Source organism: Aplysia californica, unplaced genomic scaffold (genome assembly GCF_000002075.1).
Source record: "Aplysia californica isolate F4 #8 unplaced genomic scaffold, AplCal3.0 scaffold00546, whole genome shotgun sequence".
Lineage (NCBI taxonomy): Eukaryota > Metazoa > Mollusca > Gastropoda > Aplysiida > Aplysiidae > Aplysia > Aplysia californica.
In genome coordinates this window covers 271,227-295,170 of record NW_004797816.1, presented here as the reverse complement: position 1 = coordinate 295,170, position 23,944 = coordinate 271,227, and the positions used below count along the sequence as shown (strand labels likewise).

Here is a 23,944-nt window from a genome sequence, read left to right as displayed (position 1 = left end):
TGTGTGCACGTGTGCGTGTGTGCGTGCATGCGTGCGTGCGCACATATGTGTGCATGTGTGTTTGTGTGTGTATATGTGTGTTGTTTGTGTGACCCGGACCCGTGGGGGGGGGGGGGAGTAACGGTGGATATAGGGGCCTATATTTCATTGGCCCAACAGATTAAGAAAAGTGCGTAAAACTAATGGACAGGTTTGGGGTCAATCAAGCCTGTTCAATATTCTATTGCGTGTCTAGGATTGAATTTTTAAAAGTCAATATGCTAAACAATAATATTTTATCAACCGCGCGGGCATCCTTTGCAAGCACACAAATTAATATTTATATAAAGTAAAACTAAAACTACGAAGTAAACAGACTTTTGGCGAACATTTTATACTGCTGCACTTTTTGTGTTCTTGGTGTTTCCGGCAATGTGTTTGGTCTACCAGAGAGTCTCTGGGTCTACTTCCACTTTCACACTTGCCAAGATGGCTCCAATAGAAGGGCATTTTTCAAAATGTCTAAATCTTTGATTTGGACATTCCTCAGATTTTTCTCCCAACCTTAGTGCCCAAATATGTTTATTATTTGATAATGTATTGAAAAATCCCTGTCCAGAGTGCTTATTGTCTGAAATATATTGTTAGCGGTTTTTTTAAAAAGGAATGAGTTATCTGTTCAGATCGAACATCTTTTCTTGCTGCCCTGAGCCTGGCCAACATTGTTCACGTTTTCTCTTAGAATTTTGTGTCCAGCGTTCATACTCTTTGGTTTTGCAAAGGCAACACAATCACTATGGCGAAGATAAGTAAGTGTCCAAATTGTCAACTTGATATTATTTACCATTTCTTCAAAAGGAGAAGGTTGTATTTTGCTTTGACGTATGTCCCAGCTTGACCTGGGCATTGAAATTAACGAGTTACCAACGTCAACATCATAACCCACGTGGATTTAACAAAAATAAAATGATGTCGGAGATGAAAATGAAAATAATAGCCACAGGGTGTCTTGAGTCGCCCGGACTGCATTGCTGTATTTTGCTGTGGGCTTATTTGTACTAAAGACTGGGAAGATTGAAGAATACCGGACCACTCGTACATTATTGCGCGAGAAAGTGGGAGGAGGGGTCCAGGGGGGTCTGCCCCCTGACAAAATTTTAGTGAATAGATCTACCGGTCGGAGATTCTCCATTGAGAGAGATATTAAAAACGGCAAAATTATGAATTCCTAAGTTGAGACATAGGCAAAGTCAGTCCGCTGGTCCGGTATTCTTCAATCTTACCTAAAGTCTTAAGACTTGATACGACGTGAACTAGATCTAGTCTAGATCTAGATCTAAACACTAATCTGTCTAGATCTAGATATAGAATCTAGATCTAGAGATCTATCTATTGTGTTGTGAGAGAGGAAATGTCAATGTGTTTGTGTGTAGCCTTCTATCACTACAGTAGTACAGAGAAGATGCGTGGGCCGGTGGGGTCGGAGTTGGAGGCTCGGAGAGGGAGGACTTCCCTAAAAAGGCTAATGAGCTAATGATGGGGGCACTCCTGTACAATTGCGGTCCTGTTAGATCTAGATCTAGATCTAGATCTAGCACTAAATCACACATGCAAAGACTAATGGATATCGATACTGACTGAAGTGTTCGGTGTATCGATGTTTTATTGTTGATAGCAGATCATGCCTACAAAATGAGCAGTAAAATTTCACTTGTATACAAACAAGGCTTGAAGGCAAAGGGGGTTTAAGGGGGGCTTGCCCCCCTGACCACACCTACCAAAAACATGGGAGGTTTCAGGGGGGGCATGCAATGGATTTTTTTGGATCTACTTGGGTGTTGAGAACGGATGATAGAAAATAATTTGTGAATTGTGAGAGTGACCGTTCGTGACCTGCCCCAGAGCGCTGGCCGGTTTTTCTAGGCTCCCGCTGGGATTGTTATTGTTTCATTAAAAAAAATCTTGAGTTGAGAGTACGCACGAATATCTTCACCAAAATCCTTGACGGGTGTAAATATATTATAAATTCAGAAAGGAATTCACTTGCCAGGGTAGTATGTTTGTAAAAATGATAGCCTTAACTGAAAGCTGTTTAATGAAATAATGTTTGTAATAGTTTGTCATTGTAATGTTAGAATTGGCATTTGTTTACAACACAAAAAACATGTTTAATTGTTATCCCTAACAGAACCCACAGTTATTTTTAAGGCACGCAATGCCTTGACCCTAGATCTAGGCTTTTTTTTTTTTGAATTTTGATTGGTTAATAAACCATTCAAGATTAAAATTTTCCATTACCAATAAATAAATAAATACTTTAGCAACAAAAGGTGACGCTATATTTTCTCAAAAGATAAGGATTTCTCCCAAATCGACAATAGTCGCCTCCCGCGCTCGAGAGCTGGCCTGTCTGTTGGCGATTTTAGTCGCCTCGCGTGCTCAGCGGAGTGAGAGAGGGAGGCGAGTTTTGTCGCCTGAGCGCTCAGTGACAGGGGTCCTATGATGCCCGAAATGAAAAAACTGGGTGAGAATAGTTGGCTTTCATTATTCTCACGCGGGGTGAGAATAGTATTTTTTTATTCTCACTTTATCCTTAGCCCGGGTGAGAATAATCAGTTTGCAGTGCCTGTTTCAGCTCTCTCTTATCTATTGTCTTGGCTGAAGATAGTTGTAATACCCATCCACCTCTGAGAAATTGTCGTACCACCAGGACCAGGCCTCACAGGGACAGTCTGTGATGGTTTCACAATGGAAACTTTAGCCCTTCTGCAAAAAAGCATTCCAGTTCTAGTTTCATTTTTAATGAAAATGGACCAAACTTTTGCTGAAGAAAATTGGATGTTTCTGTCACTTTTGTATTTCAAGTAAAAGTTACACACAAAGGTGCCAATCACAGCCACAATTGAACTACCTTTAATTGCGAAACTGTAATGTGAGGATAAGGGCTATCTAATAATCCTAGTCCTAGATAATACTCGTTAATCTATCTACGTTGTTTTCAATACTCACTGTTTCGAGCGGGGAATGATGTGTGTGGGTCTTACAGGTCCAGAGCTCCATCCACTGCGTCGAACCACCAGTAGCGTCGATCCCTGCTCAGCCTAGATTTAAGTCGTGGCTCGGAAGGCCGGTTCAACCTTCGTGTCTGTTTATATACCCCCTGTGCTCCCTTATTCTCCTACACTCACTAGGCTACACTGAGTTTGTTCTCTTATTTCACGTGATTCTGGCTTGTCTAGTAATCACAGCGAATTACAGACCACAGAAACTATGGTTATATATGTTTATTCTCATTCTAACTGGTTAAAACAGTCAGTGTTTAGTCATGGTAAGTCTCTGGAATAGTGGGTTAAGAAAGTTTGCTTTAGTCAGGAGATGTCAATTTTCTAAGACAGCCACTTTTATTGTCGAGGATAAAGTGTTTGTGTTGAATGGGTGTGAGGGTGGGAAGTGGTGTTGTGGACAGGTGGTTATTAGACAAGCTTCAGCTGTACTTCAGGCTTCTAACATATCTCTCCCCCTTCCTTTACTTTACGCACACTCACACACCTGTACGTACAAATTTATGAAATGGATGCCTAGTCTTTCCCGTAGACTTTGGACTTTTGGGGGGGGAGGGTGTTATCTTCTCTTTGTTTATTGCATTCATTAACACTGGTCTTACATTTAATGACTGGATGGGGTTTTTTTGCCAAAAATTGTTGGCAATATAATATATAAAATGAAGAAATCAAGCTAGCTGTATTTTTTTATTTTATCATTTATTTCAGAGGAAAAATAAAAAAAGCTCAGTGGGCGGAATGATGATCTGACTTAAGCATGTTATTACGCTGTGGCTACTTTTTAGCCACCTGTGTGTTTTTAGAGTTATAAAGTTAATATATAGATCTCTTTATTTTCCAGAAAAAAAGAGTAAACGACAATCAACAAAGCAAAGAGTCAAAGTTGAAAGAAAGGTATGTTTTTGTATGCAGACGTTATGTTCAGCAACTCAAGAGTTTGTTGTCCTTCACTTGCTCCCCTGTCTCTGTCTCTCTACCACTACTTTGTTGTTGAGGTGTTTAATCGAAACGTCTTTTGTATGATATTCTTGTGTTGGCCCTCAGAAGAAACGTAGTAAATTTTGTCTGCCAGCTTAGAGTTAAGAGTTTCGCTCAATCCTCCAATAGCCATCAATGAAGGATTTGAAAATCACACAGATTGTTACTCTGCCTAGATAGTTAGTGTAGAAAAAGTTGTTCCTGGCTTCTCTTTATTTCTTGTTATTATTTTTAGGTGGGATTTTTTTTTTCTTGTTTTCACGTTGGGTTCTAAAAAATTACTTAATTGCTGAATATTCAATATAGGCTCTAAAGTGTGTTTTGCTGAGAGTAATTTCAAGCGGTTTAGTGCAATATATTGAAGCACATCCCCTCTTACAAACAGTTCAAGTTGTCTCATGGCCTCTGGAGGGAGGTTAACAAGAAACAATTCTTATGCTTGAAATCAAAACATGTACTTTTTATATCCTCTCCATTCATAGGCCTAGAAGAATACTGGTACTCTATAAATAAATATTCTAGTTCATTAAAACAAATTATTAGTGTATGTTTATAGGAGGATATGAATATGACATGGAAATTGATATGATAGGCTTTTAAAGAGAAAAAAAGTGTTGGCTTTATAGAATAAATGTGACATTCCTGTACTGAATATGTCTGTTTTAACTTTTGAAACTGTGTATGAGAATGACATTTTGATATGTAGCAAGCATCTTTAATTTTTACGCAAATTTTTGTTTCAGGTGCGGGAGCACAAAAGAAAGCTGAAAAAAGAGGCAAAGAAAAATCCCAAGAAAGGTAAGGTCTAGCATGGTGCGTTGACAAATCAGGTGATGTCTGTTATAGGTTCTATTTTTCTGTATAGAAGAATGCAGTTTTTAAAAAGTGAATCGCTTTTAACCTTTTGGTTGTTGGTATCAATTACACTAATAATTATCAATTGCAATTGTTTGTCAGTGTTTTCAGGGAGGGCTTTTATTCTACAAAGGATATGGGTTTTTTTGGTAAACCACGGTCTCGTTGATTTTATTTCAGTACCCATATCATAGCATGTCTGGTTCGGTATTCTAATAGTATTCATGACCAACATCATTGACTTTTTGTTGTGTTAACCAATTTACCTTCAAATAGCATACTTACTACTTGTTAATCTTTTAAGTAAAAAGTCCTAATATTTCCATAAAAAGAGGCTCTCTTACATTTGAATTATGAAAAAAATACATACATAGAGAGACAGGTATGTTGGTTTTTAAAAATCTACTTAGTGCTTTGTTCATTTTATTCTCCAGTCTCTAATAAAAATTGAGCATAAAGATTTAAGTGGTCAAGTAAACATTTTAGTTATTGGACAGGAAAGATGTTGAATGAATTTTTAAAAGTTTACCTATGAACATGCTTTTTTTTCAGGCCGTGGCAAAGACCCTGGTATACCTAACATTTTGCCGTTCAAAGAGGAGGTTATTAAAGAGGCTGAGGCATACAAAGAAAGGGTAACAATTGTATTCTTCCTGCAGAGTTAATTTTAAGGTTTGGGTTTAATAAGTGAAGGGTTTTAAGAATTGTTTTTTTATTCATTATATCTTTCTTTTGTGGTATCAATAATTATAATAGCAATATTCAGCTTTATAAAATGGATTAGTTTTTTCTTTGTTTCCAAAGGTTTCTCCTTTTTTTTCCTGATAAAAAGGAGGGAATCTGTCTTTCAAGGTTAGAGCAGCTTCTTTGAAATGAAATCATGAGTTTGGATCTTGAATTGTAATACAAGTATGGTGGGGGGGGGGGGGGGGGCAAAATGTCACTTCTCATTATTATGAATTCATAGCTTTCATTTGAATGGATTTTTCTTTCCAATTCATTTGAACTTCTTTTCCTTACGTGATGATGGGATGTTGAAATTTTTTTGAGGTTATGTCAATTCTCCTTTCCTTTCATAGAAACTGTCTCCTTACATTTCGAGTTGTTCTCATTTTTATTTTATTTGTTTGTTCTCTACTGGCTGGGTTTTTGGGGTTTTTTTTTTAATACTTCTTTCACTTTGTGCTTCCTACACTTTTTGGGAGATTAAAAAAAAATTAATGTCATGGATTTTTGTTTTCCTACTTTTATATCTGAACAGAAAGAACAAGAGCGACTGAAGAAGAAGGCATCACAGAAAAAAGCGAGAGAGAGACTTCAAAACCAGAACAGAAATTTAGCTGGCATTATGAAAGATGCCCAAAAGAGACAAGCGGCCTATGACAAAAGGGTAAGAGAGGTACATCTTATAGGGTTTGTTTTGATGACTACAATGCCTTTCATTCTCTATGTATTAGTCAAGTAATACAAATTTGTTGCTTCAGATCTTTTTAGACATATGTGAGAAGTGGATGTGTTAGTCTTTCAAGTAAATGTTACATTTTGTCTTCTCCTCTCCTCCCCCCCCCCCCCCCCCCTGAACAGATTGAAACTAGCAGTCTGACAGAGGACTTGCCATCCAGCAATGTAAGCAAGTCTGCAGAAAACTCAAGAAAAACGTTCTACAAGGAATTTAGCAAGGTGAGCGTAAAATAATGCGCACGTTCTTTACACCCACTTTTAATGAATTGAGGTGTTACGGTTTTATAAAATGGCAGGTTTCACTGTATGCTGCTCAAGAAGTTGAGATTGTTTCAGAATGCTATCAGGTCTAGTGGGGTAATACATAGATTGTAAAGTGCATGATAGAATTTGCTGTTGAGCAGGAATTTGCACTATACGAATGCTATCTATTGTCTATTATTTATTTAACTCTTTGGTGCATGGTTGACCAGTTCAGCTGATGCTCAACACAGCTCAATTGTTTACAGTCGTAACAAAAATCTACGAAACCGAATCCATTTTATCTATAATCAAACTGTATATTCATTGCTCAGAGCATTTATTTCTACTCAGTTTTATTACAATTTCCCACTGATAGGTTAGAGGTAGCACTATATAAGCTATAGTGAAGTTAACGGTGCTGAAATATTGGCTGACAAAACTATTGGTTACATACAAACGAGAAACAGCCCTCGATGAACAAGGCGTTCAACTTGAAATTGTTTTTCGCTATGAAGTGCATACATAAAAATTGTTTGAAGTTTTGACTTATTAGAAGTTTATTTTTGTTGTCAGTGTTTCTTTTCTGGACTTTCCATGTGGTCTCAAATTTGGCGAATTGGAGAAAGAACTGTTCTTTTCCCACCATGCAGTGGCTCCACACTGTGTGCACATTTACTGTGTTTTGTTATTATTTTACTTTCCAAAGTTAGACAGGTCATTTATCATTTTTTGTTAGTATGGTCGTCCAGACAAAAAGTGTTACTGAAATAAAAGTATTAGACAAAAGTTCCCAAAAATTGAGATAACTGATCACTGTCCAACATGTCAGTTTTTTAAAGTAGTGAGAAATACTGTATTTTCTAATGAGGGTAAATATGTGGTGATTTACCTCTTCATTCTCCATAAGTGAAGTGTGATTTTAATTTTTAGCAAGACAATTTGACTTGGGATTATAATAAGTATATTCTTGTGATGACAGGTTGTGGAAACGGCAGATGTTGTCTTAGAGGTATTGGATGCCAGAGACCCCTTGGGCAGCCGCTGTGTGGAGCTGGAAGATGCTGTCAGGTCAGCAAACGGTGCAAAGAAGTTGATACTTGTACTAAACAAAATAGGTAAGAAGAAAAATTATAGCCGTATTTCCGGAAACCTGTGATATTTCAAAATTTTAAAAAATAATTTATTTTTCTTTTGGTTTTGAGTTTATGTATATTTCAATGCTGGTTGTAAGTGGTATTGGTGTCTTTGTGGTTAAGTTAGGGGACTCAAAGTTATGACCAAGTAGGTTCAACTCCCGGCTATGTTAATCCTGAGGATGTTACCGTGGAGAAAATGGTGAACTGCACAGCTTTGTTTTACCTCTGTTCACCCAAGTAAGAATTTCACGGTTTGATATACCATTTATATATTCAGCATCCTGTACTGAGAGAATATGTGTGTGGGGGGGGGGTGAAACACCCAAGTCAGTGGGCCAGTATTTTGATAACAAAGATTTATCTTTATTTACCTTATCTTACTTGGCTTCATTTGATTATTTTAGAAACCAATTAATATCTGGTCTCTTAACGAGTGCGAATCCAGTCAATTTCTCCAATATGGCTTAGTAAAGTTGTTCCTATGTAGTCCTTCTCACCTAATGACATCTTAAGCATAGCTGCCACTTTTCCGCTAAAAACTCCGCTTCATCTAGCTTTTCCCGCTACTTTCCTCCTTCCTCCACTGGACGCGCTCGGTCGCAAATTGCGATACTTTTTTACACGCGGAAAACACCGAACCGGGAGAGAGACGAAAACGCAGCTTGTGCATGTCCGCCTGTAGCTTTCTACTTCCATTCTTCTAAGCGTAGCGCTAGTTTCACTTTTTTTTTATTGTGGAGCAACACAGTGTCGATCGGACATCGGGACGTTACCACGCCGAATTATCATTGAAAACGGCGGAAATTCGAGAGAAATTGATGCAGAATGCAAAAATAAAAGGAGCTCCGCTTGCTGCACTTTGCGTTTGGTGCGATAAAGAAATCGCGGCCCGCAGCACTCCTGCACAATTGCGGTCCCGTTTGTTTACATGACGGCTAATGTGACTGTTGAAGTGAATTTAGACTCTAGATCTAGATTCTAGATCTATCTCTAGATATAATCTAGATTTACACATATAATTTAGATATCTAGATTCTAGATCTAGATTAGACTAGATTAGATAGCCTAGGCTATAATTTTAATTCAGGTTAAATCTACACACTACAGAAGGATTAGTAAGTTAAGTCACCAAGTCCAAACTGTGTCAAATTGACTCAACAAATGCTTGTTAGTCTACTTAGTGCCTTTGTTTTGTTTTTTGTTGTTGTTTTTTTTTCTTTCAAATACATTTTAATTCAGTTGCCTATGGTTAACAAATATGACAGTTTTCCCTTCCAAAACCATAGGCTAGATTTTCCAGTATATATTACTACATATTGCCTCTGGATCTCACTGGTTTTACTCCGGCCTTCGGAGAGCGCGCGTCCGCCTTCGCATGAATTTCCTCCTTTTTTGAAATTCCTGAGTGGCAGCTATGCTTAAGATATCGGGTCTGCACTGCTTGATTACAGTAATAACGGCTTGTACAATTACATTGTTGTTCATGTTGCTCTCTTACTTACAAAACCATATCTCTGTTTCATTTGATAGACAGCAGTGATGTACAAAATACCAATGTAATATTTCTTATGTAACTGTAAAACTTAATTTGATGCTTCAATGGTAGTATTTCCCAGTGAAAGTCTTGATTATTTATTTTGATTTTCTATTCTCCCAGATCTTGTTCCGAAAGAGAATGTTGAGGCTTGGTTGAAGCACCTCAGGCTGGAATTACCGACTGTAGCCTTCAAGGCTTCTACACAAGAGCAGCGGAATCACCTGGTAATTACCCTGTACGGTAGATACTTCTGTAAGGGGCAGTGTTTCCCAATTGTATCTGGGTCCAGCACTGAACGCGAAATTTAAAATGTCTGCTCTATGCTGCTGCTATAACAGGGCAGCCTTGAAGATTTATATGGGGGGGGGGGGTTGCTTTATGGCTTTAGAAAAAGGTTGCCTGGAAACATCTCAGAAGCTCCAGGAATATTTGTGTGGCTTTTGTTTGAATTGCAATCAGTTGGGGAACGAACGACTGTTACAGAACCTTTGGTGTTGGAGGGAGGGGAAAGGGGTATGTGATAAACTTTAATTGATAATGATTGGGTTTGTTACAAGATAGCCTGAAACTGTTTTCGCCGTATCAGTCTGCTTTATGGAAAAGTTTAAATCGTCATGTTTCAGTGCTTCCAGTCTTCCGCAATTTTGTGGATTTCTGCAAATTAGCAGAATTCCGCAAATGGAAAAATTTCCGTGAAAATTTGTGCCCCCCCCAAAAAAATTATTTTAAAAATGCGAAATAAAATGTTTTCGTTATTGCTAATAGTCAACAATAGACTACCCATACCGGAAGTGCTGTTTTATTTGAAGGTCTAGACAGTGTCTTTTACTTTCACTTTCTGAAGCACAAGAAGAAGAGCACCAGCTTTTGTAAACAAGAGGAAGAAATGACGATTGTGGTTCAATAGATCTTGGAGGAAGAAATGACGATTGTGGTTCAATAGATCTTGGAGGAAGAAATGACGATTGTGGTTCAATAGATCTTGGAGGAAGAAATGACGATTGTGGTTCAATAGATCTTGGAGGAAGAAATGACGATTGTGGTTCAATAGATCTTGGAGGAAGAAATGACGATTGTGGTTCAATAGATCTTGGAGGAAGAAATGACGATTGTGGTTCAATAGATCTTGGAGGAAGAAATGACGATTGTGGTTCAATAGATCTTGGAGGAAGAAATGACGATTGTGGTTCAATAGATCTTGGGCCTGTCAAGAGAGCTTGATTTTTTTTATCAGACTTGTGTATTTGTAAATATTGTTGTGGATTTAAGTTGAATATAAGCTGTCAAGTTATTTAGATGTGGATGTAGATATCTAGATCTAGAAATCAAGCTGTTATACTATTATTATAAGGATTCTACACCAACACAAGCAGAAAAAAGTTGAACATTAACTGTCAAGTTTTATAGATCTAGCTGTTACACTGCTGTTGTGGATGTACAGTATCGGTACAAGGGAGAAAGCATGGCTTTTGATTTATATGGATTAACACGAGCGAAAATTATGTATGCAAGGTATGTTTTTTTTCTCACTTATTTTCTTGTTAAATTTAGGCTTGAATAGCCAGAGATGGCATACTTAGGATGCCCTGAAACCAAAAATTCTCAAACATAAGGGGGACGGTCTGCCTTTAACCCCCTGGGCCCTAAAATCCTCGAAAAATGACATCAGCTGCTGGAAAGTCTGATGTTTGGTTAGCATTTTTTAAAGGTTATTTCAGTTGCAAGACATTAAAAAGTTACTTTGATTGGCATTTCGATTAAGTAGAAATGTCATGTAACAGTGTCCATTAGTATACATGACTGCTAGTCCAGGTTTTGGTTGTATTGTGAAGACGACTTTGGTGATATTTTAATGTTTCTCCTTTCAAATGTTATGTTTTATAATGTTAATACAGATTTGACATGCTTTCTCTGTTCCAGACCCAGTCAAAAGTGGATTACTTTGTTGCTAGAGCTGAGCTGCTCAAGTCCAGTCACTGTCTTGGAGCTGATGTTCTCATGAAACTCTTGAGGAATTACTGCAGGGAGACAGAAATGTCAATAAATGTTGGAGTTGTGGGTAAGCTATGCAGATGTTTGTCATTCTTTGTTTGTTTTATTATTTAGTTAATTTGTTTCATAGGGCACATGGTTCTTGGTTAAGCTGAGAATTTCCATGAATTTTCTGTGTTGAAATGTAAGAGCACTAAATAAACAGAACCACTTTTACAGATTGAGATTATGTTTTTGTATTGTATTTTGTCATCATGTAATGGGTTTCTTGATAAATGGTGCTACTTGCCAAAGTTAGTTTTCCTCATTTCCTAGTTAAACTAAAATTAAAAATCACTTCTACTCACAGCAAGTAAGATTTAACAGATGTATTTAGTTTTTTTTTCTGATGGCTTTGATAAGGGAAAAGGGCAGGGAAACTAGTAAGAAAATTTAAAAGAAGAAATTGTTTTCTCAAACATTGCTTGGAAGAGGGTGCTTTGTATTATTGCTCTAATTATCAGTGTGTCAATTCTCTTACTTTTTTCAGGTTTCCCTAACACCGGAAAGAGCAGCATTATCAACAGTTTGAAGCGGTCGCGGGTCTGTGATGTCGGGGCAGTACCTGGAATTACAAGGTTTGTCCTTCATTGTTCTGTACAATGATCTGCCATTTACTTTATCAATGAATTTAAGAAATTCTCCTATTAAGCAATAAGATAAATATTTGTCTGTACCCTTATACTACTTTCTTTGTAAAATAATGGCAGAATCTGTGGTAGGTTATGAGTGCTGCTTTAAGAGTTTTTCTTAAAAGATTATGTGACTTTTGATTTGATTTTGAAGTGCTGAAAAGAGCATTTGTTGTAACAAAACTTTTATCAACCTGGTATTTTGATTTCCCCGGTGCAGAGCTATGCAGGGTGTTCAACTGGATAAGCACATCAAACTGCTGGACAGTCCGGGTGTTGTCCTCTCCACATCCACCTCAGACGTTGCTGCAGTGTTGCGGAATGTTGTCAAGGTCTGTACACGTCTTTAGTGTGTCACCTAAACTCACTTGATGTAAGGATTTTTTTCAAAGCAAAACTTTAAATTACAATTCTAACTTTATTCGAAAAGTCACTCTGATGGTCCTCACAAAATGGTCAAGAAATTTTCACTTAGAGGAGAAAAGACTGTCAAATTAGGTTCCACAGCCAGATCTTATTTCACTCATTTACCTTTTTAAAAAAAAATGCAAATAAACCCCCCCCCCTTCCCCAGTGACAAGTTTTTGTTGTACATTTATGTTCTCGTTCTTATTTCTTGTGAGCTCACATGGAATGGTTTCTCTGAGCTTTTCCTTGAGATTTGGTGTGTCTCATACTTATTTTTAAAATACCTTATTGCTAAATTAGTACACGCATTATTTTTCCTTGAGGACGTGCTTTTCCTTTATAAAATGTTATTTGTAATTAAGGTGCACAGCGCAGTTATTTTGATGTTTATAAGAGGTTGTATTTGCTTTTATTTACAGCTGGAAGCTGTACAGGATCCAGTCCCTTGTGTGGAAGCCATTTTGAAACGTTGTCAGAAATTTCAGGTAAGGAACTTCTCTGCGTTGTATTCTCACAGTCCAACTTTTTACATTGCTTGTGATCGCTCATGCATGCACAAGAGCATACTTGGTGTGACTAAAAAGTTCCAGGATTGATGTCACAAAAGATTTATTTAAAACCCACACGTCACACTAGTTTTCCCCCTGGAATGTAATGCACTTTCCCACCTTCTCTGCCCATCTAATACCGGTACGCACTCATGGAAGGATTCTTCTGGGAACCTGTGCAGTTCCATCACCACAGCTTTTTTAAATGTCGTTCACATCTTTTATAAACTGGTCTCATTGATGACCCCCTTGAGCTTGGGGAAGAAGAAAAATGTCACACTGAGCCAGGTCGGGGAGTAGGGAGGTTGCTCCAGCACAGCAACGTTCTTCTCAGAACATTGTGAGCAGGCACGTTGTCATGTGAAGCAGCTACGTGTCATCCTGCCATAACAACTCTCGCCTCTTCTCATGCACTGAACGAAGCAAACACTGCAATATCTCTTTGTGCACATGTTGGGTGATCGTCTGGCCTTGTGGCAAGAACTCAAAAGTGGACAATCCTTCCTCACATTAGGAATGGGCAGGTACCGGTACCGAGTATCGGAACTCCCGGTTCTACCGAAGGAGGTGTCAGTACCGGCACCTGGCCTCCAGTACCGGCTCTAGGAAGGAGCCGACACCTAGACGTTCAGCAGAGAGTAAGAACGTATAGGCCGACATCAACGGTTTTTTAACCGGGCCACGGGAAGTGTGCTGTGTGCCTAGGCCTTGGCCTAGCAGCTGTGACATCAGATGCACACAACGCAGCTGGTGACCTGGATACATGACTTCAGATTCAAAATTGACAATCAAAAACGAAGTTTGCTAAAAAATTTAATATTATGGCATCAAATCAGGTCCCACGCCAGCCACTTTGTGTATTTTTATACGCTGATTCGGAAAATGAAATCAATTTTTAGTGGCGATAATTATTTTAAAAATTCTGCATGCAGAGTCTTATTCCGCGTGGCGGCAAACTTCAAAGGTATTTTGCGTCACAGTTCACCTCTCCAATTCTGACGTGTGTACGTTGGGGGGGGGGGGGGGGGGTATGCGGGCGGCGCTGATCGTGGTGTGAGACTCGAGACGCGAAGTCTGTTACGTCACCTACTGGTGTCACTACCGGTGCCGGTACTGGCGGTTCTCGACACCCAGTACCGAGAAAGTGTTGACCCTGGGTTTCGCCAGTACTGCCCAACACTACCTCACATCAAAGAATGTGATCTACATGACACTAACTTTGGACTCATAGCGGTCATCAAGGGCACCCATTGAAGATTTCGGACAACATAAAAAAGGCTGTGGCGTCTTTTCAGGAGTGCATGCATTAGTGGCAGAGAAGGATGGGAAAGTGCATGGATTCCAGGGGATTACTTTGAAGAGGGAAAACTCTGTGTGGAGTTTGGGTTTGAAATAAATGTTTTATGATGTCAGTCCTGGAACTTTTCTGAGGCACCTCGTACTCTCACACACATGTGCGTGGATACAGAAGAAATAAACGTACGGAAATCTTTTGCTTTGTAAGAGGACGAAATTTTGTGTGTGTGTTAGGTATCCCTATAGCCCTATTTCTTTCATTCAGGCAGTCAGTAGGTGGGGAGGTCATTGTATGAATTATCCTAGGTGAGGATGGGAACAAAGTAGAAGACCCCTGTTCTGGGTAGGGTCACCTTGTGCCTTGATTTCATGGTCGATTTCTGTTTTCTTTTCAGATGATGCTCCACTACAATGTTCCAGACTACAAGGACACAGTCGAGTTTCTCACTTTGCTGGCCCGCAGGATGGGCAAGCTGAAGAAGGGTGGAGTTCCTGATGTGACTCGTGCCGCACGAGTATTACTTCAGGACTGGAACAGGTTAGTGTGGGGGGCATAGAGGGCGTAAGACATGCAAAGTGAGATGTTAACTCACCTAGCCCCGCTCCCGCACCATATGCGGTTTGGTAAAATACGCGCCGTAAACCGTGACCGCAGCATATGCTGGTTCAATTGTAATTGACTATAAAGTAAACCCAGCAGTTTAAAAATGCATTTTGATTTATGAAGTTATCTATCTGATATTTTACTGTCACTTAAATTTGAACCAAAATTATCAAGAGTTAATAAACTTAGGGACACCTCGCCGTGCCATGCTTTGCTTTCGAGAAACTCTGCGAAAGTTCCTTACTTTTAGTTGTTCAGTCCGTTGGACAAATATCTCGTTTATTCGCACTAAAAAAGGTGAATATACACAAACCACACAGAACTAGCTTGTTGATATCCTGTTTAACCAACTGGGTGGTCCTTTGGGGCTTGGATGCAAATCAGGGCGTGGTGCTCAGTGAGTTAATGAATGGTGCCTTGGTGCCTCTTGTGGAGTTCGGTAGGATTTCTTCCAGGTTTTTTTCATGATGGTTTGTGCACATCCGCAATCTCTCCTGGTTTTTTTCATAAGTAGGTCACAGAAATCAAAAAGATATTTGTGGCTCCTGAACTAGGCCTTGTCAGTATGAGGAATCGGACCCGGACGTAGTTGTTGAGTTTTAGGGTAAGAAAGAAGAAAAAAACAGAACTAGAACTGATCACTGGACCATCCTTGAGCAAACAGAGAAGCGGGATAAGCCCAACAACATTGACTGACTGCTTTTTTAAATTTTAAATTCCAGTCTGTACTTTGAAAAATTTATACTGAGAGAACCAGGCGTGCTCACTAGGTAGTCAGTGAACTAGATCTATGTCAAAAAGTCAGATACTGTCAGGATCCATATACAGTCTAGTATCTACACAGCGAAATCTGTGGGATGCAGAAATCTTTTCGTTATTATGTGCAAATTTCGCAATGTATATGTAATGAAATTTGTAAGCTGTTTTCATTCAGAGAAGAGCTCATTATTCGTGATAATCCTAAATGTCTGTTATTTTTTCCCACTTTCCTGATGTATTTGGCTTTTTTTTTTTTTCAGTGGAAAGATTACATATTATACAGCACCCCCAGAAAAAACAGATGCAAAAGACTCATCAGTTCATATAGAGGCAAAGATTGTGTCCGGTTTTGCCAAGGAGTTTGACATTAATGAGATTGCTGAAGACGAGGCAAAGATGATGAAAGGTCAGTGGATGTTTATTGCTGTATTATATCCATTTCAAGACTAAACCCAGAACCATCATTGTCACTTTGTTGCTAACTAGAACATATGTGTGCAAGTTAGCTCAAATCTACATGTAGGTGGTTATGTATGTGGTCGTTTTGCAGTCTTAAGAAGTGAAGGGTAAGGCGTTGCTATGTGTGGTGGGTGAGCTGTGGCATTTTCAATCATTACAAGCTGCTTATTATTATTTACTTTACTCTCCTTACCATGTTAGGTCTAAAATGTCCCTTCCTCCTTGGACGTTAAAGGTCATCATCAGTTCCCGATGGAGGAACTATTATTAGTGCAAGTATCCTCATCTTCCTCTAAACCCTACCCCTATCTCTCTTTTTCTGGTACAAATCTGTGCATACAGTATAATCCACTTACATCGACAGCCGATGTATCGACATTTTGACATGTCGACATATTTTCCGATTACGAAATTTTTGCCTCAATATCTTCACTAAACAATTCCTCTTATATAGACTTTTTTCGGCCCATTCTGCTGTATCGACATGCTTCCTGGGTACCCGGCGAAGCCTACGAACTTAAATTAGGTGGGGGGGGGGGCACACTTACGGTCAACGCATTAGTTCTTCATTAAGTCTGCATTCCCGCCAAGTAACCTATTTGGCACATAACGCAGAGATGCCAACCAGTACGATTTTACGTATTTTAGTACGATTTTTTGCCGAAAATACGCGAATACGACTTTTCATGAAAAAATACGCATCCACGCATCCTGGAATGCGAAAAATACAAGATTCAGCTTGGGCGAGTAAACCTAATTATCTCAAGTCCCATCTTTAAAAATAGTATCAGTATCGCAGAACTGGAATATTTGAAAACCAAGTCCGATAAGGTCAGTAGGTTCATTTTTGCCGGTCGCCATTGTGATATTATATTCGTTCAGCTTATCCCGTCCGGGGAGTACGTTTCACTTTCACGCGTATAGGCAGCTATGGCGGCAGGCGGAAGCGTATGTGACACGTGACACCGAGGCTCGATCGGGAAAATCAAGATCTGCTTTCGCTACCACCAAGAAGTTTGCCAGCAGTTGTCTGATAACGCGTGGCATGCAGGTTGTGTAGTATAAACGCAATGTCGCCGTGCAAATAAAATGTAATAAACACTCGGACTCGTCGCTTTGGCTGTCGCTTGTAGAAAGGGGGAAAAAAAAAGAAGAAAATACAAGCGTCGTCAAATTTTTAGATTGTCTGGCTCGCCATCGTGACCGGTCACTGAACCTGCTCGCATTCGCATCATTAAAAAAATGCGGCATCGTGTGAGTAAAGACCGTCTTTGGTGGGAGTAACGGACGCTGCGAAATATATGACTACAGAATAGGGGAGGAGATTATTGATTTTTTTTGGGTTTAAGATAGGGGGGGTTTAAGGCAACACCAGAGGACAAAAACTTGGAAGCGCATTTCAGAACTTTGATTAGAGCTTTTAGAGCTTTCTGCTAAGCGTGCGTTGGTGCAGGCCGTGTGCGGAATCGGGACCCCCTCATACTTTGCAAGTCTGTGTTATTGAAATAAAGTGTTCGCGTTTCATTTGATGGGTGGAAGTAATTATACCTACTTGGATGGGTGATAGTAAATTATACCTACATCTACTTGGATGGGTGATAGTAAATTATACCTACGGTGTATGTTGTAGCTTTCTGTTCAAGACTGGCAGGTTTTCGGTGTCACTGCATCTGGTCCTCCCACAGTTGTTACAACTCTCACAGTGCACAGGTCTACTTGAGCCTTTCAAGTTATTGCTGTTCTCTGAGTTTGAGCAATAATTTGAGTCTTTCAGTTCATAAATGAATCATGACACCCAGACTGGTTCTTGATAGTCGAAATTCTTGTTCTAGACCCTTCCGAACTCTCAAAGCAGGATTTATTTTTTATGTAATAATTAGAGGAAAATATATAATAGATTGAAATACTTAAGTCAAACAAGACCCCTGTACGACATTGAACACTGGCATGTTGTTGACTGCATACATATATATTGTTCTCGTGTGTGCTCCCTTTTTCGAGCTGGTGAGCTAGTAAGTTTTACTATTACTAGTTGATCGGTCGTGGGGAATACACATTTTCCCCTGAAAATACACATTTTCATATTTCCCAATACTCATTTCGGTTTTCTGTGGTTGGCATCTCTGATAACGTCAGGCTTTAGTAGATCATGTAGGCCTACATGGTGGTGTAGTCTCCGACACAGTACAGTGCCTCACAGACTTGAGCGTCTCGCGTGCTGGGCATCGCCTCCCTATCCCCACTACCAATCGCTCACTTCCCTTCCCCATTCCATTCTCAGTCTGTCGCTGGCAAGTGCCCTGGTCAGCAAGTCAGTGCCTTGCCTTTCCATTTTCCCCAGCAAGCGGTCATAAACAGGCCTTACAAGGATGCTACCACAAAGTTTGCGCTGGTGTGTCGTGTGCGCCTCGCATTGCTCGGTCTTTGGTGCTGTAACTCCAACTCCTGCCCCACCCCTCTGCCTCTTGTTAGTTTCACTATGTAATGTAAGAATCAAGGGAAGCAACCAGCTTAAAAAGTAGTGTTGTCTATTTACCGCTGACTTTCCCTTGTTTTTTCCTCTTTGGCTTTATATTTTATATATCGACATTACTTCGTGGAGCATGTTGATATTTATAAGCGGATTATACTGTATGCAGAATTGCAATGAGTTTGGTAAGGAGATGGTGATTTTGGTTAAAATTGTTCAGAGCTGTGATAATTTTTTTGGTGTAAATCTCTGACCCCACAGGTCAATCGTTTGCATGTGGTTTTACACTCCCTTCCCAAACAGTACAGATTGCTGCAAAAGTATAGTAATCAAGTAAAATGTACTCGTGAGTAAAGAAGTGGTAACAAATGGGCAGTGAGAGCAAAATGATAAGGGTGACGCTTCTGTGGTTTTTGTCTGCTTACATTCTTTTCTTTTTTCTTTTATTTTTCCAGACCTGCCCGCAGCTGGGGCCCAACACATGCTAGTCCCGGGCATGTCTCCTCTAACAGCTGTGCTCCAAGAGAAGGATCTCGACAAGGAGGATGATGTTGTTGATGAGGATGACATGGGAGATGGCTCTGATGAAGATGATGAAGAAAATGCTGATGATGAAGTAATGGAGGATGACTCAATAGATGCTGATGAGGTATTGCTAACAGAGTTTGGGGGGGGGGGGGGGGGGGATGGATCCTGTCAGTCTCTGACTTTGTGACATAGGGGGGGGGGGGGGGTTGTCAGATTTTGAGAAACTTGTCTTCACTGATAGTTGCTTCTTTCATTGTGTCATTCCTTCAAATACTCTTTTTCCCACCCTCTTTTCTAACTCTAGTTTTATTTTTAAAATAATTTTTGTACTTAGCTGACTCACATTTTGATACCAGCAGCTTAAGTATATATCCATGACATAAAAGATATCTCAGGATGCTTCCAAACGAGATCAGTATTTCTTAAGTACAAATGAAATGAAAAAGCTAGATGCACTCACTACCAGGGGGCTCTCCGGGTCTAGAGGTTATGGTGTTCGCCTCTCATTCAATAGGTCCTGGGTTTGATACCTGACAGGGACGGAAAATTTTCTTCTTTAAAGTGTTCTCCTTTAACCTCCTTCACTGCTCTCTAACAACGTTCTGTCTCTGCTTTCCTCACCATTTTCTGCGCATCCCATGTGTAAGTTCGGCTCGTTAAAGACCCTGTGGTGGTAAAAGATCTATAAGAGTAGACTTCGGCTGCTACCCGCACAAAATAAAAAATTTCCTATCAACTGAAAATGTTTAACGTGTCCCGCGCGCTCATATGACCTTATGCAGTTGCGAGTGCCATAAAATTTACTAAAAACAAAACAAAGCACTCACTTCCCATGTTTTAAAAGCTTTTCTACCTATGAATGTAGGACGTACCTTTCATTTTTTAAGTTTTAATACCAAATTTGACCCGTAGCCCTAGTCGAATGGGATGGTTTGCATCATAGTACTCACTTCAATTCTCAGTTTTTTATCTGACAGAATCTTTGACATTTGATTCACTGTTTGAGATGAAAATCTGAAAGTTTAAAACCCTTCTGCTTTCAGCTGAAAGGTGTGAGTGTGGTCCCTAGTGCCAGGAAGAAGCCAGGACTTGAAAAGAAAGCCCCAACTGCCCAGATTGACTTCCGACACAGAAACTTGAAAGAGAGGAACTCTCTCAAAACTGTCGGAGGCCTCATCACCAAGAAAGACAAGAAAATTTTGGACAGAAAAACAAAAAAGAAGAAAAAGAAAGCTGGTAAGAGTGCAGAATTTGAAGTGGCGGATATTTTGGTGACTGCCTGCATTGTGCTTGTATTGTTTATTTTCTAGAGAATGTCATAGTGTGATGATTTTGTTTTGGTTCCTCTTATCCTACTAAAGATCGGAGGATATATATGATTTAGATTGTCCACCTTTGTTGGCGGCGCCGCCGCCCCCCCCCCCCCCCCCATCAAAAATTTGTTTACCTCTACTTTAGACCTGCATGTTTGCCGACAATCGTCTGAAATCGGACAATCGCGACCCTGACCCGCGAACCAGCCGATGCTATCGCTAGGCCCACCTGTATTAGTCAATGTTCGAAGTGCGAGGCCTGGCCGTGTGCCAGCGACCCCTTTTTCTCCCGTCGGCTTTGTCGGCACTTTCGTTTTCGTGTCGGCTGCCGACGCGCACACCGCCGGCTGCCGACGTCGGCGTTTCCAACATAATTGTCGGAACCTGAGTAGAAATACGAATACGAAAAAGTACGACGACTTAAAGTATCTTCTTTCAGTTTCTTGCTCGAGCGGCCATTTTGAATTTCGTTTGTTTACTGATTGTTCAGATCATGTGGCTTCTTTCAAGTCCGACTCGCTTGTTCTACTCTAGATCGAGATTTATATATAGATCATTATAGACCTCAATGGAGGATTCATATTCCAATTCTATTGGGTCAAACCATATTATAGGTTGTGCTGTAATATTAATGTTGGTAAAACGCATTTTATCAGGTGCGTGAATTATTTACTTAAAATAAAGATCTAATCTAGATCTAGATCATCTAGCCCCCTAGACTCAGCTGAGTCCCTCTCTTCGGAATCGGATGCGGATGCGGATTTCTCGTTCAAGGCCTAGATTCTAGATCTATTCCTATTCACTTGTTCTACTAGATCTAGATCTAGATTTATTTAGATCACTGAGATCTATATTGAGGATTCATAGATCTTTATCCAATTCTATTGTAAATCAAACAATATAGGCCATATTATTTTTATTATAAATTATAAATGCTCCTTGTTTGTTTTGGAGTGTGCTTATTTCTTTCCTTTTTTTTTTTTTTTGACTTGTGCTGGCCTTTTTACATGAGAGCAGTTGCAGGTTCTTTTTTGGGTTAGGCCTAGGGGTAGGCCGATAGGGTTTTGGTTAGGGTTAGGTCTTTTCTTTATTGTGTTTGTTCGGGTGGTCGCTCGTTACTCGGAAATCCTTCCTTTTATGACACCCACAATTTAAAAGCTCTAAAGTTAGGGGGGGGGGGGGTTGCACAAAATTTTCAGACAATCTGGTTGAGGCTCACATGCAGGTCTACTACTTGTATTTTAACTCACTGGAGACTGACGGAAATTTCGGAGCACAACCTCTCAAGACGGGCATTTCGGGGCATATTTTGATAAGCTGTATCTCAAAAACTAATAAAGCTATCACTTTCTCCTTTGGATATGTTTTTACTGAAATGACAAGGTTTCCAACAAAAATAAAAGTGAAGTCATTATCTTTATTAGTTTTTTAAATACACCCATGTAGATTTTGATAAAATTTTATCTTGCGCATAAATTTTGGAGACATTATATACATGCAAAAAATAAATGAAATACAGCCGTGTCATCATCACAACCATCCCCAGCTGCAACACTTGCTATTGTAACATCTTGTAGATCTAAAACTTCTTCAATTTCAGTACATTTGTCTTTACTTTTAGTAGCAGATCTTCCTTTTGGATGGATCTGGTTGGTCATGGTCTGAAACATAACTGTCGTCAGTTGACTCACTATCACTAGATCTAGTCAATCTATCCTTATTTCGTTGTTTTACCACAAATTGTGGATCCCCATCAGAGTCATATTCAGTATCTGATATATCAGAGTCTGCGTCATCAAAAATTTCGAAGTCGTTTCGTCTGTTCTTACGCTTACACTTTCGTTTTCGATGTGCATTCATGTTCAGTTTCACTGAAGAGGAATTGCTATTTTCGTTGTTCTGGGGTGGTCGTAGTTTTTTTATTTACCAAAAGTTTGGTTCGCTTCCTATCAAAACTTAGATTGCAGCTAATGGTGTAAGAGTGGTGACTGCGTTATTCTGAGGCCACTTCTCGCATATGTTGCGTGATTTACCCGTTGTTTTTCGCTGGTAGCGTCAATATACTTGTCCCGCAGCCACGGCACGCGTCCTGGGTGAGTTAAAAGGTGAATTTGAATTTGTGTGTGGGAAGTTAAATAAAATTTCAAAGATATTTCTCCCTCTCTTAAGGTCACAAATTCAGCACTTTTTCATATTCAATGTTACAACAGTTTGCAAAAATATTGAGAACCTTTGAGAATGGTTGTCAACTCTACTCTGCTTTTCTTCTTTCACAGATGCATTAGCTGGAAAATTGTCAGATGCGATGACGTCTGCATTGTCTGCACTGTGATGGACTTCAACATTTTTATGAAGATCAGACATGTTGAAAATTGAAAATAAACATTTTGTACAGTATTTTGGTCAAGTCTTGTATGAATCTGAATGAATGTGTAGATTTATATGTTATTTTATTGCTTTAAAAAAAAAAAATTTCTTGTCTATGGTACAGTGAAACTCACTCCCTTGAATCTGTCAAGTCTGGCATGCCTTGGTTTTGTTTGTTTTCGGTTTTTAAAAATTTAAGTTTTATGGCACTTTCAACACAAATAGGTCGTACAAGTGATGAAGATTAGAGGTTTTACTAGAGAGTAAAGAGAGTAGCATACAAAGAAATGGAGGAGAGATAGATAAGGGCGATAAATATTTTTCAGACCGACTCAGAGATCGTGAGCAAACCACCCAGTCCGTCATTCAATTTCGCTAGGTCTTCAACAACCAGTATGCATGCCTATCTTGGTTCAGCTCTTGCTATGTTCAGTTCCTGGACTAATCAGTCCTCCAAAAATCAATAAACTGTTGGGCCCTGACACCAGAAGACCAGTTAGAAAAATCTCTCCCCCTCTATTCATAGATGTTCTGGGGCAGGAGGGGAAAAAATACACACGAACACTACACGATATCTCTTTTCACGAATTTTGACAAGTAATTTTGTCAGCAACCCTCACGTCACACTCAAATAGTATAGCCTGCTTTACAGATACACACAAAACCAGTGGGTTTTTTTTCGGCACAACGGACTTGCATGTCACTTTCACTGTCTAGTTTTATAATGAATAATGTATCCATTTTTGAACAGCACACCTTTCTTTTACAATCCCCACAGTGCACACTTGTCAGAAAAAGAAAATGTCCACGATCTGATACTACACCAGTGTGTTGGCAATGCATACATAGGTACAGTGGAACTCGGATTTAACGAGCTCGGATTCAACGAGATGAGATAGATTCCCTGGGTTTTTTTTTCTTCTTTAAAATAAATAAAAATAACCCGGATTCAACGAGCACTTAAATCAGCGAGGTCGCTTCCAGGGTGAACTGCCCCCGCAGACGTGGCTTCGCTCATTTTTCTCCCAGAACGAACTTCATCTATTCCCAGAAACCATCCATTGCAACTGCATCGTGAACCATTATTCACTTAGCCGATTGCATGCGACCAATCAGCGGCCTTTTTTTTCATACCAACACATACGTTGTTGGCTCGCGCACGTGTCTACTCTGGCGTGTGTCGGAGTCGGATGGGCGGCCTGCACACATGTGACTGTGTGTGTGTGTCGGGGAGGGAGGGGGCGCACTAGCGATCCGGGCGTTGAACGTCGCAGATAC

At 39.7% G+C, this 23,944-nt stretch overlaps 1 protein-coding gene across 1 annotated transcript; it reads left to right on the top strand.

Annotated features, from left to right (window-relative positions):
• The first annotated feature begins 568 nt into the window (after positions 1-568).
• LOC101849080 (guanine nucleotide-binding protein-like 3 homolog) lies at positions 569-22,696 on the top strand. The gene is made up of 17 exons (XM_005106616.3): positions 569-788; positions 3,883-3,935; positions 4,763-4,817; positions 5,427-5,509; positions 6,136-6,264; positions 6,459-6,554; positions 7,558-7,693; positions 9,372-9,475; positions 11,172-11,310; positions 11,773-11,860; positions 12,135-12,246; positions 12,742-12,807; positions 14,562-14,704; positions 15,790-15,935; positions 18,914-19,107; positions 20,030-20,222; positions 22,576-22,696. The coding sequence occupies exons 1-17, from the start codon at positions 776-778 to the stop codon at positions 22,629-22,631; spliced, it is 1,806 nt and encodes a 601-aa protein (XP_005106673.1). The 5' UTR covers positions 569-775; the 3' UTR covers positions 22,632-22,696.
• Positions 22,697-23,944: the final 1,248 nt, after the last annotated feature.